A 14,695-nucleotide genomic window follows, 5' to 3' on the forward strand; every position below is an offset into this window, starting at 1 on the left:
ATATCCTGGTTGCTAAAATTGTAATAGTTTGCCTAATTTCAGTTTGTGACAAAACCATAAAGCATAGGGTGGGGAATCATTGTAGCATTTAAACTTGAAATATTTTTTCCATAACCCAAAAATATATTTTCAGCTGTTGTACAAAACTGAAAGTAAGATGCAAAAACTAAATGGAAGGTGAAGCATAGAAAGTGAACAAATCTACTGCGTCTTGGCTGTATCACATTCAGCTGTGACTGAGAGCCCCATAGGCAGGCAGCACAATTGGCCCAGCGTCGTCCGGGGTAGGCCGTCATTGTAAGTCATTTGTTCTTAACTGACTTGTCTATTTTTATTTAACTAGGCTTGCTTTCAATGAATTACATATCTAACTTACATCGGAATTTGGTCAGGTTCACAAAAAGTTACACATTGCAGCTTCAAAGCAAGTCATAATGAAAATATCTAAGGATTTGAATCTGAAAATTAAGAGGGAAATGTAAATTGGCATGGAACTGTTGTTGATAAACCTAAGAATCTGCTCTCTTTGCTTAAAACGTACAAACTAAAACTGAACCGGTTGTTAGGTTAAAGTTATGAAACATTCACCACTATTTGAACCAGGGCCACATCTCAAGATTCTCCATTCCTTCATGACCAACTATGTCCCATCTCGCACTCAGAAGACAATGTTTCAACAGTTGAGAAAAGAAAAATAACATTTTATTGCATCATAATGGCCTTTGAAATGACTGAAGGTCCTGCTCTCTTCACATTGTCTAGGAATGGAAATGGCCTCCAGGTTCAGCTCCCTGGAATGACTCAGTCAGGGAAGGCCAGAGGGGTTTTGCATTCAAAACCCCGCCCCTCCCCCATATACTGTTTCCAACAAATTCCCGGTATCCAAATAACCCCCACCCCAACCAACAAAACCTAGTGGCCCACCCTTCCATTCCTCAACGATCAACATCCGCACACAACCATCATGTGAATCTGTTTTTTTAAAAACATGCAACTTAAAATAATTTTACTGTTGAGGAAGTTGGGGGGCATAAAGGAAGAAACAGTCTAAGAGACATCTGCAGGTTTGACAATAATGGGAATAAAAGGGAAGAATGATGAAAGAAGGCTTCAGAACAGGAACTGATCACAAAGTCCATAACTGCAAGTTTTACCAGACAGACACACTGATCGTTTTAAAAAAGTTGCAGTTTTGTTTCTTCTTCCATTGATGAAATGCTCAGCCTGCACCCCTTCTCTTGCTCACGTGTTCAGATCTCGTTCGCTCCGGTCCTGCGATTTCTCCATTCTTTAGCGTTTCGACAGCTCGTTGGAAAGCCAGTCCAGTCCTTCGTATAGCCCAGTGCCCTGGGTAGCACAGGTAGCCTGGACATGCCACTGGAAGGAGAGACACATAATGAGTTGCTGTACATAAAAGCCAGTAATGTCATACTTATGAATAACTCTGCATTGCCAGTGTATACTAAATGGATCACATTTTTATCTGGTCAGAAATACATTTTACTGTACAACTCTTTGGAAGGACTGTTAAAGTGTGTGTGCATGAGAGAGAGATATGCTCACAACTCTGCTGCGCAAGCTCTGCAGGCCCAGTTTGTCTGTGAGGTCGCTCACTGCCATAGCGTTGGGCAGGTCCTGTTTGTTTGCAAACACCAGCAACACTGCCTCCCTCAACTCATCCTCCTGCAGCTGTAGAGAGAGATAAATATATTAGAAAATTGGTAGGGATAACAAGGGTGAGGAAAACATTTATGGAGGCAGCCATTGTCAATGGGAAACCATTGCCCACAGAAGGCTGTGTGTCTCAACATGGATGATGAATGATCAGTCACAATGGCAATTATATAAATAACAGCATTACTTACCACTGAATTACTGTTTATTTTCCCATGTCAACCATGAGCTCAGTTTTAGGTTCCTTTTTACAGTAATATGGTAAATGCCAACACAAAAAGCATACTGTTCCTTGACCAAAAACAGTATCTTATAAATAGACATGTATGCAACACTTACCATTTTAGACAGCTCCTCTGCCGACTCTGCTACTCTCTCTCTGTCGTTGCTGTCCACTACGAAGATAAGGCCCTGTGAAGTCAAGGTTCACAGGGGAGTCAGGCTACTGTTATGTACTTTGTCTACTCTATATATATTCACCTAGCTATTAAGATAAACAAGGGTTATTTTAACAGGGTCCATTCTGACACATATGGATTCTAGCACTATTTGTATAGTTGAATTAAGATATTAAAGATATGCTATGATGACATCACTGCTGTCACAGGTGTGTCATACCTGCGTGTTCTGGAAGTAGTGCCTCCAGAGGGGGCGGATCTTGTCCTGACCGCCCACATCCCACACGGTGAAACAAATGTTCTTGTACTCAACAGTCTCCACGTTAAAACCTGCTCAGTCACCAAAGAGCGAGAGAGCGCATCAGCAACAGGAATTCACAGAGACTAGATCCAGAGTCACCAGTCTGACCTCTACCAGCATAAACAGCTCCGATCTAGATCATTATGCTAGAAATAAGTTTATGTATAAAATGGTAAGCTAATTAAAACCAATTTTGCAATAGGAGTAAACTATTACCTGTAGCTCAAATTGAAAAACGATGGAATGGTGACCCAATTCTGTCTATCTGATCTCAGGTGTGACAAACCATTATTTTCTTCCCTACTTATTTTGTCTAGGAGTTTAGACACTTATCGACCAATCTGCTCCATCAAAAGAGCCCACTCACACAGCAAGCCCCAACAGCTCTGGAGCATGGAGGCAGTGTAGCCATCTACTGTTCTTTGTCCCAGAACTATGGTTATGCAAGGCTTAAAACCATTCAGCTTCAGTTCTATACCTCACTGTCATGTCCCCAAATTTTTTTTTTTTGCTGAAATTTGAAAGACTGAATTGTTGAGTGCACAGCTCTGTATGGACCTTATTGACCATTTCCATGAACATTAAACAAGGTAGGCCTACATTCCTGAAAGATTTGGCTCAGTGTGTGTGTGTCATGCTACATCAGTCACAGGACAAGACATCAAAAGAAATCTTAATCATTTGCCCACAAGCTCCATGAGAAAGCAAGTCACCCATTTAAATCAGATTACTGAAGAGATGCTTTTAAAGACAGTCTGCCAGGAGCTGAGAGGGCCCATGTTTTAGATATGGTTGTGTATGCTAGAGATCTATCCATCTTTGGCTCTGGTCATAGCCAGAGTTTTTCTTACCAATGGTGGGAATTGTGGTTACAATCTCCCCCAGCTTCAGTTTGTAGAGAATAGTGGTCTTTCCAGCAGCGTCCAAACCAACTACAGAAGAAAAGAGTAATGTCAAACTTCTCAATCATAATAAATCCATATCGATTTTTTTAAAATTGAAAATAAGTAACCTACCCCCCAAAAAACAAGCAAGACAAACGTATTGTACTGCAACTTCATGAAAGAGATAGGCATCTATTACAAAACATGTCTGTCTCCGTGTCAAATGAAATCCCTCTGCAATGATTTGGACAACGTATATAAATATATAGGGTAGAATCTGAGCCTTTAGCTCAAATTAGGAGCAGCATCCACAACCCCAAAATATAAGCTGTCCAACACATATGTGTACACGTTATGGCAAGAGGGATGGACACGATTCTAGATGCGTTGTATTGAAAACTATAGACCTATTAAAAGTTCACTACATCTACCAACTTGTATAGATAGACCTGAGATATGACGTAGCTAAGCCATTTGTTGGTATTAGGTGAACAAACTCAGTAATTATTGTGCAATAGCTAGCCATTTTCCGTCTAAGCCGGAGTGTTATCCTAGCTCGTCTGTGTTTTTACTCCGATTGCTCTCAAACGAGTAATGTTTACGTTACAAGACATGTGAACAGGTAGTTTACTATAACTAATATGTCACAAAAATCTAAGTACATCCCTGATATGGAAACCCCCTCCCACTAGCTAGCTAACGTTAACTAGCAGCCAGCTAGTTCCTTGGCCAGGTTGATAAGAGGATTGCTCACCCATAAGTATCCTCATCTGTTTCTTGCCAAAAAGCCTGGAAAATATCGACGAAATTGTGAGCCCCATGATGTGAAAGAGCTCCGCGTGACGATAATAAAATAGAAAACCAAAGGTGTTTATTGTAACCAGACAGAGAGTGGGTGCAGCTTCCCTTTCTCAGTCTTCTCAGATGCCACGTCCAGGCCAACGCGGAATATATGACGTCAGGGCTTCCACATAACTTTATTCACAGACTCTCTCCTTCATTTTTGAACCATGTAGCTGTCGTTTTTTGAGCTTTTCATTGTACAATGCATATAGTGTACAGTATCAAAATATGAAAATATACAGAAGTCGTTCATTGAGAATGTTGAATACAGATAATATTCTCTGTATATGACAGATAAGGGATTATTTCGACCTTCGCAAAATGGCCGCTTTTAAAGACTGCTTCTAGTAAAAAGAAATTTCACATAAAAAAAAAATCCCACTGTGAAGAACAGGAAGTAGCTTGGAAACCGTCATTTGTTGACACGTCGTATTCCGAATGTGAGTTTACTTTAAAGTTATGACATTGCACATCCTGATTATATTAGTGTAATTTTGATTGTACATTGGTGTATCGAACTGGTTGTTGCAAATTGTATGCTGTCGAGGAGGGCGAGAGAGAGGTCTTTCGCGAAGACCATTCCAGATTGTTGTGTAGTTTAGCATAGCTAATGTTAGCTTTCGAATAATACATTATTATTATTTGCAACTAGTCTGCCCATGTCGGTTGAAATATTTCTTGTAAAGTAAACAGACCAGTAGACAACACGAACACAGAGTGCTTCAGAAAGAATTCATACCACTTGACTTATTACACATTTGTTACAGCCTGAATTCAAAATGTATTAAATAAAAATAATTGTCACCCATGTTTTTTAGAAAATTTGAGCACATTTATTGAAAATGAAATATAGACATCGCTCATTTACATGACATCGCCCTTTGCATGACACTCCAAATTGACATCAGGTACATCCAAATATCTTTGAACATCCTTGAGATGTCGCTGCAACTTGATTGGAGACCACCTGTGGCCAATTCAATTGTTTGGATATGATTTAGAAAGAAACATACCTGCCTAATATAAGGCCCCACAGTTAACATTGCATGTCAGAGCAGAAACTATACCACGAAGTCCAAGGAACTGTATGTAGATCTCAGAGATAGAATTGTCATGAGACATATATCTGGGGAAGGGTATAGAACCATTTCTAGAGTGTTGAAAGTTTCCAAGAGCACAGGGATCTCCATCATTGGGGAAATGGACAAGAATATGGGAACAACCCAGACTGCCTAGAGCTGGCCGTGCAACAAAACTGAGCAACCGGGTAAGAAAGACCATGATCTAGGTCTAAGAGGTGACCAAGTACCCAATGACCACTCTGACAGAACTACGTAGTTCCTTGACTAAGATGGGAGAACCTGCCAGAAGGACAACAGTCTCTGCAGCACTTCACCAATTGGGCGTTGGGCAAGACGGAAGCCACTCATGAGAAAAAGGCACATGACAGAACGCCTGTTGTTTGCAAAAAAGTATGTGAAAGACACAGATCATACGGCAAAAGATTCAGTCGTCTGCTGAGATACTACGTTAACTCTTTGGCCTGAATGCAAAGTGCTGTGTCTGGAGAGAACCAGTCATAGCTCATCACCCGTTAATTGAGCCAAATACAGGAAAATCCTTGAAGAGAACCTGCTTCAGAATGCAACTGACATTAGACTGGGGGAGAATTCCATTCCAACAGGACAATGACGTCACGCATACAGCCAAAGCAACACTGGAATGGCTTCAGAACAATAATGTGAAAGTCCTCGAGTGGCCCAGACAAAGCCCAGACTTGAATCCCTGTGGAAATACTTGAAGACTGCTGTTCACGACCATTGACAGAGTTTGAGAAAATCTGCAAAGAAGAATGGGAGAAAATCCCCCAAATCCAGATGTGTAAAGCTGATAGACATACCCAAGACAACTTAAAGCTGTAATTGCCAACAAAGGTGTTTCTACAAACTATTGATTCTGGGGTGTGAATACTTATGTAAATTAGATGTCTATATTTTATTTTAAATATATTTGCAAAAATTTCTAAACATTTTTCACTTCGTCTTCATGGGGGATCGTGAGGATGGGGGGGTGGGATTTAATCGATTTTACATTTGGGTTGAAACACAACAAAATGTGGAATAAGTCTAGGGGTATGATTACTTTCTGAATCCAGTGTATCTTTGGCACTAGCGTTAGCTTGCTACTGTTTTATGATGCTGTCTAACAATGGTTCCTCTTACTATATTCCATGCAGGGTTTTTGTTTGAGCCAGTAATCATGGATCCCAGTTGGAAGTCAAGCAACTGAAAATAAAACCAAAAACCCACTGAGCCATGGAGAAGTTTGGGATGAGCTTTGGGGGTGGCCCCAGCAAGAAGGAGCTTGTGGACACCATAGAGACTCAGAGAAAGCAGATGGTCCAGTATCAAACACGCTTCAAGGATGTGGTCAGGGCCTACAAGAGCCTGCTGAAGGAGAAGGAGGCTCTGGAAGCTAGTCTGAAGGTACTGACTGTCTCCCAGGAGGTCGACCTCAGCCAGCGTGGAGATGACGGCTCTGCCAGTGGCAGCCATTTGACCTCTGAATTACAAGATGATCACTGCTCCATGCACAGCGAGGACAGTCTGGACACAGCAGCCTCCGCCGACACTGCTACCAGCATTACCAGTGGGAGCACCAAGGGCGACCAGGCTGAAGAGGTGCAGGGTAGTAGCCCAGGAGAGATGGGGGCGACCGGGCCTGGAGGCCCCTCAGTGTCCCAGAGGTCTGAGGAGGCTAATGGGTCAGAGAGTGGTATCAGCTCCAGCAGTAGTGGAGGGTCTGAGGTTCAGCAGCACCTTACACCCCCACCCACCTTGTCTATGGAGGTTGACCGGAGGGTTCTTCAGCTGAAGACCCAGCTGACCACCCTGACCAGCTCCCTGGCCACGGTCACGCAGGAAAAGTCCAGGATGGAGGCCAACTTCCAGGCTGACAAGCGGAAGATCAAGCAGGACATGGATGAGCTCCAGGGGAGGCTGGAGGAGTCCAGGAGGCAACATGAAGCCGAGATCCATGCCTTGCATGAGCAGCTGGCGGAGAGCAAGGCTCGGGTTATAACCCAGCAACATGAGAGAGAGCAGGAGCAGGGTGACCACGCCCACATGCTCAGAGAGCTCCAGAAATTGCTGCAGGAGGAGAGAGGCCAGAGGCAGGATGCCGAGCTTCGGCTGGAGGACGCCAGGGTGGTCCTGCTGGAAGTCACACAGGCCGCAGATCGAGGGCACGATTATGAGGCCCGGCTAAAAGAGGTGACCCAGCAGAGGGAGGAGATGAGGAGGAGCCTGCAGACTGCGGAGGCGGAGAGGAACAAGCCAGACCCCCGGGTGGAGGAGCTGCAGAGGGAGCTGACGGCACTCAAGAACCACTTTCAGCAGCAGATGCAGCATGAGATCAGAAAGGTATGGTCATGATTAGGAAAGACGGTACAGTAAATCCATTTGAATTCAATCACATTTTAACAGTATTTAAACAACACTTTCCATGTATGTTTCCTCATGGAGTAGTGGTCAGAAAGGGACTCTTTGGCCCTGAATGCCAAAACATTCAGGAGATAAAGGTACTCAAAGTGACCCATTTTTCATACAGGCAATTCAATGGTAATGGAATTACGCTATGACTCTGATGTTCCACTTTAAAATGTATGCTAAACAAGACCGTTCATTTCCAAGTTTAACATTCCATGCAACTCGATGCACAAGGACTACTTTGAACAATTTACACAGAATTTCACAAAAACTGGAAGAACTGTGCAAAGTTTGGTAACAGAATTACAGTAAAATCTCCCAGCTGTATTTTTTTTATGCGACAACATTTTCCAAACACTGTTAAATGTCTGCTCTGAATTAAGATTCAAAGATGTGCAGAAAGAATGGGGTGTCGTGCTATGATATAACACCTTGAGTTTAACAAAAAAAAAACGTTGGTTATTGAACCACAGTAGGTGAAGTGGATCTACAGTGCCTTGCGAAAGTATTCGGCCCCCTTGAACTTTGCGACCTTTTGCCACATTTCAGGCTTCAAGCATAAAGATATAAAACTGTATTTTTTTGTGAAGAATCAACAACAAGTGGGACACAATCATGAAGTGGAACGACATTTATTGGATATTTCAAACTTTTTTAACAAATCAAAAACTGAAAAATTGGCCGTGCAAAATTATTCAGCCCCTTTACTTTCAGTGCAGCAAACGCTCTCCAGAAGTTCAGTGAGGATCTCTGAATGATCCAATGTTGACCTAAATGACTAATGATGATAAATACAATCCACCTGTGTGTAATCAAGTCTCCGTATAAATGCACCTGCACTGTGATAGTCTCAGAGGTCCGTTAAAAGCGCAGAGAGCATCATGAAGAACAAGGAACACACCAGGCAGGTCCGAGATACTGTTGTGAAGAAGTTTAAAGCCGGATTTGGATACAAAAAGATTTCCCAAGCTTTAAACATCCCAAGGAGCACTGTGCAAGCGATAATATTGAAATGGAAGGAGTATCAGACCACTGCAAATCTACCAAGACCTGGCCGTCCCTCAACTTTCAGCTCATACAAGGAGAAAACTGATCAGAGATGCAGCCAAGAGGCCCATGATCACTCTGGATGAACTGCAGAGATCTACAGCTGAGGTGGGAGACTCTGTCCATAGGACAACAATCAGTCGTATATTGCACAAATCTGGCCTTTATGGAAGAGTGGCAAGAAGAGAGCCATTTCTTAAAGATATCCATAAAAAGTGTTGTTTAAAGTTTGCCACAAGCCACCTGGGAGACACACCAAACATGTGGAAGAAGGTGCTCTGGTCAGATGAAACCAAAATTGAACTTTTTGGCAACAATGCAAAATGTTATGTTTGGCGTAAAAGCAACACAGCTGAACACACCATCCCCACTGTCAAACATGGTGGTGGCAGCATCATGGTTTGGGCCTGCTTTTCTTCAGCAGGGACAGGGAAGATGGTTAAAATTGATGGGAAGATGGATGGAGCCAAATACAGGACCATTCTGGAAGAAAACCTGAGGTAGTCTGCAAAAGACCTGAGACTGGGACAGAGATTTGTCTTCCAACAAGACAATGATCCAAAACATAAAGCAAAATCTACAATGGAATGGTTCAAAAATAAACATATCCAGGTGTTAGAATGGCCAAGTCAAAGTCCAGACCTGAATCCAATCGAGAATCTGTGGAAAGAACTGAAAACTGCTGTTCACAAATGCTCTCCATCCAACCTCACTGAGCTCGAGCTGTTTTGCAAGGAGGAATGGGAAAAAATGTCAGTCTCTCGATGTGCAAAACTGATAGAGACATACCCCAAGCGAATACTTTCACAAGGCACTGTACACCGGTCTCTGATCTATACAATCCAGAAAAATCATACTCGTATGTTTGGACATCACAGTAGAGTTCAGTACAGTACAATGAAGTACATAATACTGTTCTTTACTGTACTGTGTGCTCTTCTGTACTGTCCAAACTTGTGAAACAGAAGTCTATGATTGGTTCAGATTTGGTCTGGCCTGGGCGGACTGACCAAATTTCAACAACTTTTCAACGTCTGTGGACATCTGGTGCTCAGTGGTCGGTGCTCAGTGGGCGAGGATGCTTTTTACAGTTAATGGAAAGGGGGCAGGTGTCAAGAGTCGGGAGATTGTAGCCAATTCAATTGCAGTAATTCTGATACAGATTTTTCAGTAATTCCATTACCGATTTGGTAAAAGAATAACGAGTTTGAATCACTTAATAATTCATTAACAAACTGATATCAGTAAAAACCTAATTGGTAGGTCTACCTTGTTAGTTCTGTAAACTTTCATTATCCTCCCCCATGAGGGAGAGAAATTTGAAAAATATCTTAATATCAGAATTACAATGCACAAGGCAATGTTTATTAAATTTACAGAAGATAATGCTTATTAAATTTACAGGAGGCAAATTTATCCAAAATGAAATGTTTATATTAGTTGGCAGCGGTCTTTACTTCAACATTATTGTGTTTTAAGACTTTTTCTAGTAGATTTTGTCTGACTCCTTTTCCATTTGTTTGACTAGATATCAAAGCCTTTTCTTATTCCTAATTTGTAGGGTGGAAAATGGTTGAAAAATGTAATTTCACAGAAATCTGGGGGAGCCAGTTGGAAGCTGGGGATGATTAGGTGGCCATGATGGTATGCGGGCCAGATGGGGAATTTGGCCACAACACCAGGGTTAACACCCCTACTATTACGATCAGTGCTATGGGATCTTTATTGAGTCAGGACACCCTTTTTAACGTCCCATCCGAAAGACGGCACTTCACATGTTGTTGCTCGTGTCCATTTAAAGATGGAAATACCCATACCATTAGACATCCACGTCTTCATCACAGTAAAACATTCAGTTTGATATCATTTCAAAGCTTCCAAACAGGGTTGTTAAACTTCGATCATTTCTTTAAATGATCTAATTAACTTTCAACATCAGTTATCTAAAAACGTGTACTCTGATTTTATATATTTTTTTTATTTTTTAGATTTGTAGCTTAGACCCTACTTTACATCAGCTGAGGAGTTTGTGTTGTGCCTGCCATCGGTTGAGACACAACATGCTCTTGAATACAGGTTGGGGGCCAATCATAAATGTAATTCATAGAATGGACCTATCCCTTCAGACCACTGCAATTTAGCTGGTACACCATTTCAATTGAACTAATTACTACCACAAAGCTGGCCGCCTGTCCACCCACCCTCGAATGTCAATTTAAATGGTTATGTCTATTCTATTATCTATATTTATATGATTTCAATAGATTTCCTATGGAGGATTGAAAGTTTAATTTAAAACCAATATTCCCATTCAAGTCAACATTCTCTGATGTGTGGACCCCCAACCATCTTTGGGTATCATTTGAAAGTTGACATAAAAATGTTATTCCCATTTTAGTACATTTTTCAGCCAAAACTTGACACCCACCCTGTATTAAAGAGCATGTTGTCTCAACCGATGGCGGGCAAAACGCAAAAACCTTAGATTATGTAAATTAGGGTCTAAGCTACAACGTATGCAAATATGAAAAAATATCTGAGTTTATGCATATTTATATAATTAACGTTTCAGGAAAAATATATATTTTTTAGAAAAATGTTTTAAAAAATCCTCCAAGAAATTATGAAATAGTTTTGACAAGCCTGTTTTTTAATCTTTTAAATGATATAAATCGCGACAGTTTATTTTCCAGTGATGAAAACATGGATGTCTCGGGTTATGCAAAATAGGTCAACTTTGAGCAACTATATCAACTATATCTCTCGACTATTTTGGCATTCAGTATCAAAACATCACTTTCTGAGCACTTCCATAATGGGTAAATATGTATGAAATGTTTCCTTCGAATCAAAAGGGGTGCTGTCAGAAAGTGATTGAGTTCAAATGGATTCACCCGGCATCCTGTATTAAGGTGAATGACTTGAACATATAAAATATTTGATGATCTGAATTTTAACAATGTATTCAACAACCTTTGACCTCTTGTATTAGAAATATCTTGATCAAATATAAATGCCATGGCAGAGAATAACATGGCATTATAAGGACACTTGCTTTTCAGGGAAAGGAAGAAACACAAAACATGAACTGTTGTCTTCCATTGTCTATTTATGTCTCATGGCTGTCATGTGCCTGTCTTTTCTCTATCTGCAGGTGTCGCAGGCAGAGGAGCGTCTACAGGAGCAATCCCAGCTGGAGGAGGGCCGTGTGGCCAGCCTGGAGTTGCGGGTGTCTGAGGTGTCTGAGCTGCTTGGGGCCTGCGAGAAGGCCCGGCAGAGGGACCAGCAGAACGCCCACCGGCTGAGAGAGCGCATCCTGCAGCTGGACACGGAGAACAAGACCCTGGCCATTGCCGCTTCCAACCGGGGCTCCCCGCTGGACCTCAGCATGGACGAGGCCAGCCTGGATGTGAATGTGCTGAAGGAGCGCATGGAGAAGGTGAAGAGGCTTCTTCTGCTAGCCACACAGAAGAGCCATCCAGAGCAGACCATTGAGATAGAGAAGCTGGATGAGATGGAGGGGCGGCTGGGTCAGGGGACGGGCAGCGGGGGGGAGTCGTCAGACGGGGAGAAGGCCTCTGCGCTGTACTACCAGCAGGAACTGCGGCAGCTGAAGGAGGAGTTTGAGCGCTACAAGGTGCGGGCGCAGGTGGTGCTGAAGAACAAGAACGCTAAAGACTGTAGCCTGGCCAAAGAGCTGGAGGAGGCCCGTGACCAGCTGGCTGAGCTCAAGGAGAAGTACATCAACTTGCGTATCCATGATGACAAGGCGGAGGCCAAGCACTGCCGGGAGCTGGAGGAGTGTCAGCAGGGGATAGGGATGCTGCAGCAGGGTCATAAACAGGAGCTTGACCAGGCTGAGGCCCAATACAGAGAGAGCCTCCTCAGGCTGGAGGGAGAACTGCACCGGCAGAGGGACCGCACTATGGCCCTGCTGCAAGAGAAGGACCAGGAGCTGGAGAAGCTAAAGTCTATCGGCTACAGTCTTGCTGGTTACAGAGGCCACCACAGCGACGAAGGAGACACAGGGGCGGACTTCAGAGCGACTGCGGACGTCGGCAGGAGTAAAAACGCCAACAACATAGACGACCCGGCGCAGGAGGAGAGTGACATCATCACCCAGGCGTTGCGGCTGGCGGGGCCCAACGAGCCCACGCTCCTCCTGTACGCCGAGCAGCTGGCGAGAAAGGAGGTGGAGATCGGCTCACTGCGGCGGCAGAAGCACCGGCTGGAGGAGGACGTGCACCAGCTGCAGGGGAGGCTGATCGCCAACGGGGAGCGTTACGACGAGGAGGTGGCTGAGCTCCGCGGCCAGCTAGACAAACGGCACAGGGACCAGGGCAGGGAGGGGGCCAACCTGGAGTACCTCAAGAACGTAATCTACAAGTTCCTCACCCTTCAGGACACTAGGGGGCGTCAGCAGACCCTCACAGCCATACTGACCATCCTGCACTTCAGCCCTCAGGAGAAGCAGGCGGTGGTCAAACAGCACCAGAACCAGGCGTGGTGGACGGCAGGGATGAGGCGATGAGTACAGCTCCTCACTCTGCAAATAATGAGAACTCACTTGAAACATTCCTCGGATAGTCAACAAGTGTGTGTTTAGTTTTCCTGAATGAAGTCTATTTATTCTGGTGTGGTGTCAAATGAAATGGCAACCAACATTTTAGCTTTGACGCTGTTGATTACATTTTATTTTCCTCCAGACTTTATTCAAAAGGATTGCTTTTATGTGTGAAAGCACACAACATTGGATTTCGCAATCTAATGAGTGGCTCTAGAAGTGTGGGTTTGTATTTGTCACTATGTGAAGCAGCATGTTTGGTTGTTTTGATTCTTTGATAAGATCGAATCATAGCATGAGGCTCACATCTGTGTTTCCAGAGTTTCTGTCAAAAGGTAACCAAATATTGACTGTTCTTACAGAGGAATAAGGACAGAATCTAACTTATTGACAACCTCAGTCTTTATCACCTGTGTGAGAGTTGTTTTTCTCATTACAACACTGATTATCTCCTGGGTTGTCCATCTCGGTCAAGGGACGTGCGCCACAGGAAGTAGGATCCTATCTAACACAGGTCCCAAAAAAATGTGTCTGAGTTTCCTCATCTGCCTTTGTTCACTAGTGATCTCCTGCTTCTATTTGAATATATAAACTATACCTCTGCATGTATTGAAAATACATTTTCGATTGATCTTGATGAGATAGATTGCGTTTACACCGGCAACCCAATTTTGATATCTTTCTACAAGTATTTTTTTTGACCAGTCAGATCAGATATTTGACTAATAATTGGGATGTCTGTGTAAGCACAGCCATAATGACGTTAAAGGCAAGATTCCCTGTTCAAGCAGGCAGAAATACAGCCGGGTATGATGAGTTTTGCATCATATTGAAATAAAACCAATTAGTGGAAAAAAATGTGTAAAACTCTACATACCGACTGTATTTCTTTCTGTCTGCTTGAAGGTCGAATTGCTCCGATAAACATGAAATGACTCTGGGAATCGATAGAACGTTGCTCAGAGATGCACAAATATGATAACATCTAAATGGGTAACTTTAAATCTTTCCTTTTTAATATTGAGCTACTATCAGTTTTAAAGGGATTATTCAGGATTTGGGCAATGAAGCCCCTTTATCTACTTCCCTGAACTCATGGAATCCATTTTTATGTTTCTGTCTGCAGTTTGAAGGAAGTTGCTAACTAGCGTTAGCGCAATGACAGACTTTCAGTCATCGCGCTAACACTAGTTAGCATTGGCTCGCTGAGCTAACTTCCTAAATGAAGTAATAAAAATGGTATCCGTTCATCTGACTCTGGGGAAGTAAACAAAGGGCTTCATTGCCAAAATATCGAAGTATCCCTTTAATGCTAGATGTGTTGTACATAATTGTATGATAAAAAAAACAGAATACTTTGGTTGGTAATTACAGTATTTTCTAGTATACAGTTGTGGATAATACAATGTTTATTGATGAAATGCATATTTTTGATTCCCTCAACATGAAAATTAAACTTTTTTAACGTGTGGGTGCATGGATGTATCACAGCCTCT

General features: G+C 42.7%; 2 protein-coding genes across 2 annotated transcripts; one reads left to right on the forward strand and one right to left on the reverse strand.

Moving 5' to 3' along the window:
• Positions 1-680: 680 nt before the first annotated feature.
• On the reverse strand, positions 681-4,466 carry LOC110490207 (ADP-ribosylation factor 4). The gene is made up of 6 exons (XM_021563463.3): positions 4,012-4,466; positions 3,225-3,305; positions 2,293-2,402; positions 2,014-2,085; positions 1,564-1,689; positions 681-1,377 (listed from the first exon to the last, which is right to left on the reverse strand). The coding sequence occupies exons 1-6, from the start codon at positions 4,076-4,078 to the stop codon at positions 1,291-1,293; spliced, it is 543 nt and encodes a 180-aa protein (XP_021419138.1). The 5' UTR covers positions 4,079-4,466; the 3' UTR covers positions 681-1,290.
• LOC110490204 (GRIP and coiled-coil domain-containing protein 1) lies at positions 4,413-14,662 on the forward strand. Its single transcript, XM_021563456.3, has 3 exons — positions 4,413-4,540; positions 6,337-7,522; positions 11,790-14,662. Exons 2-3 carry the CDS (start codon positions 6,416-6,418, stop codon positions 13,164-13,166), a joined length of 2,484 nt encoding a protein of 827 aa, XP_021419131.3. The 5' UTR covers positions 4,413-4,540; positions 6,337-6,415; the 3' UTR covers positions 13,167-14,662.
• Positions 14,663-14,695: the final 33 nt, after the last annotated feature.

The sequence above is a fragment of the Oncorhynchus mykiss genome, chromosome 15, assembly GCF_057628025.1.
Source record: "Oncorhynchus mykiss isolate SJ-2025 chromosome 15, ASM5762802v1, whole genome shotgun sequence".
Taxonomy (NCBI): Eukaryota; Metazoa; Chordata; class Actinopteri; order Salmoniformes; family Salmonidae; genus Oncorhynchus; species Oncorhynchus mykiss.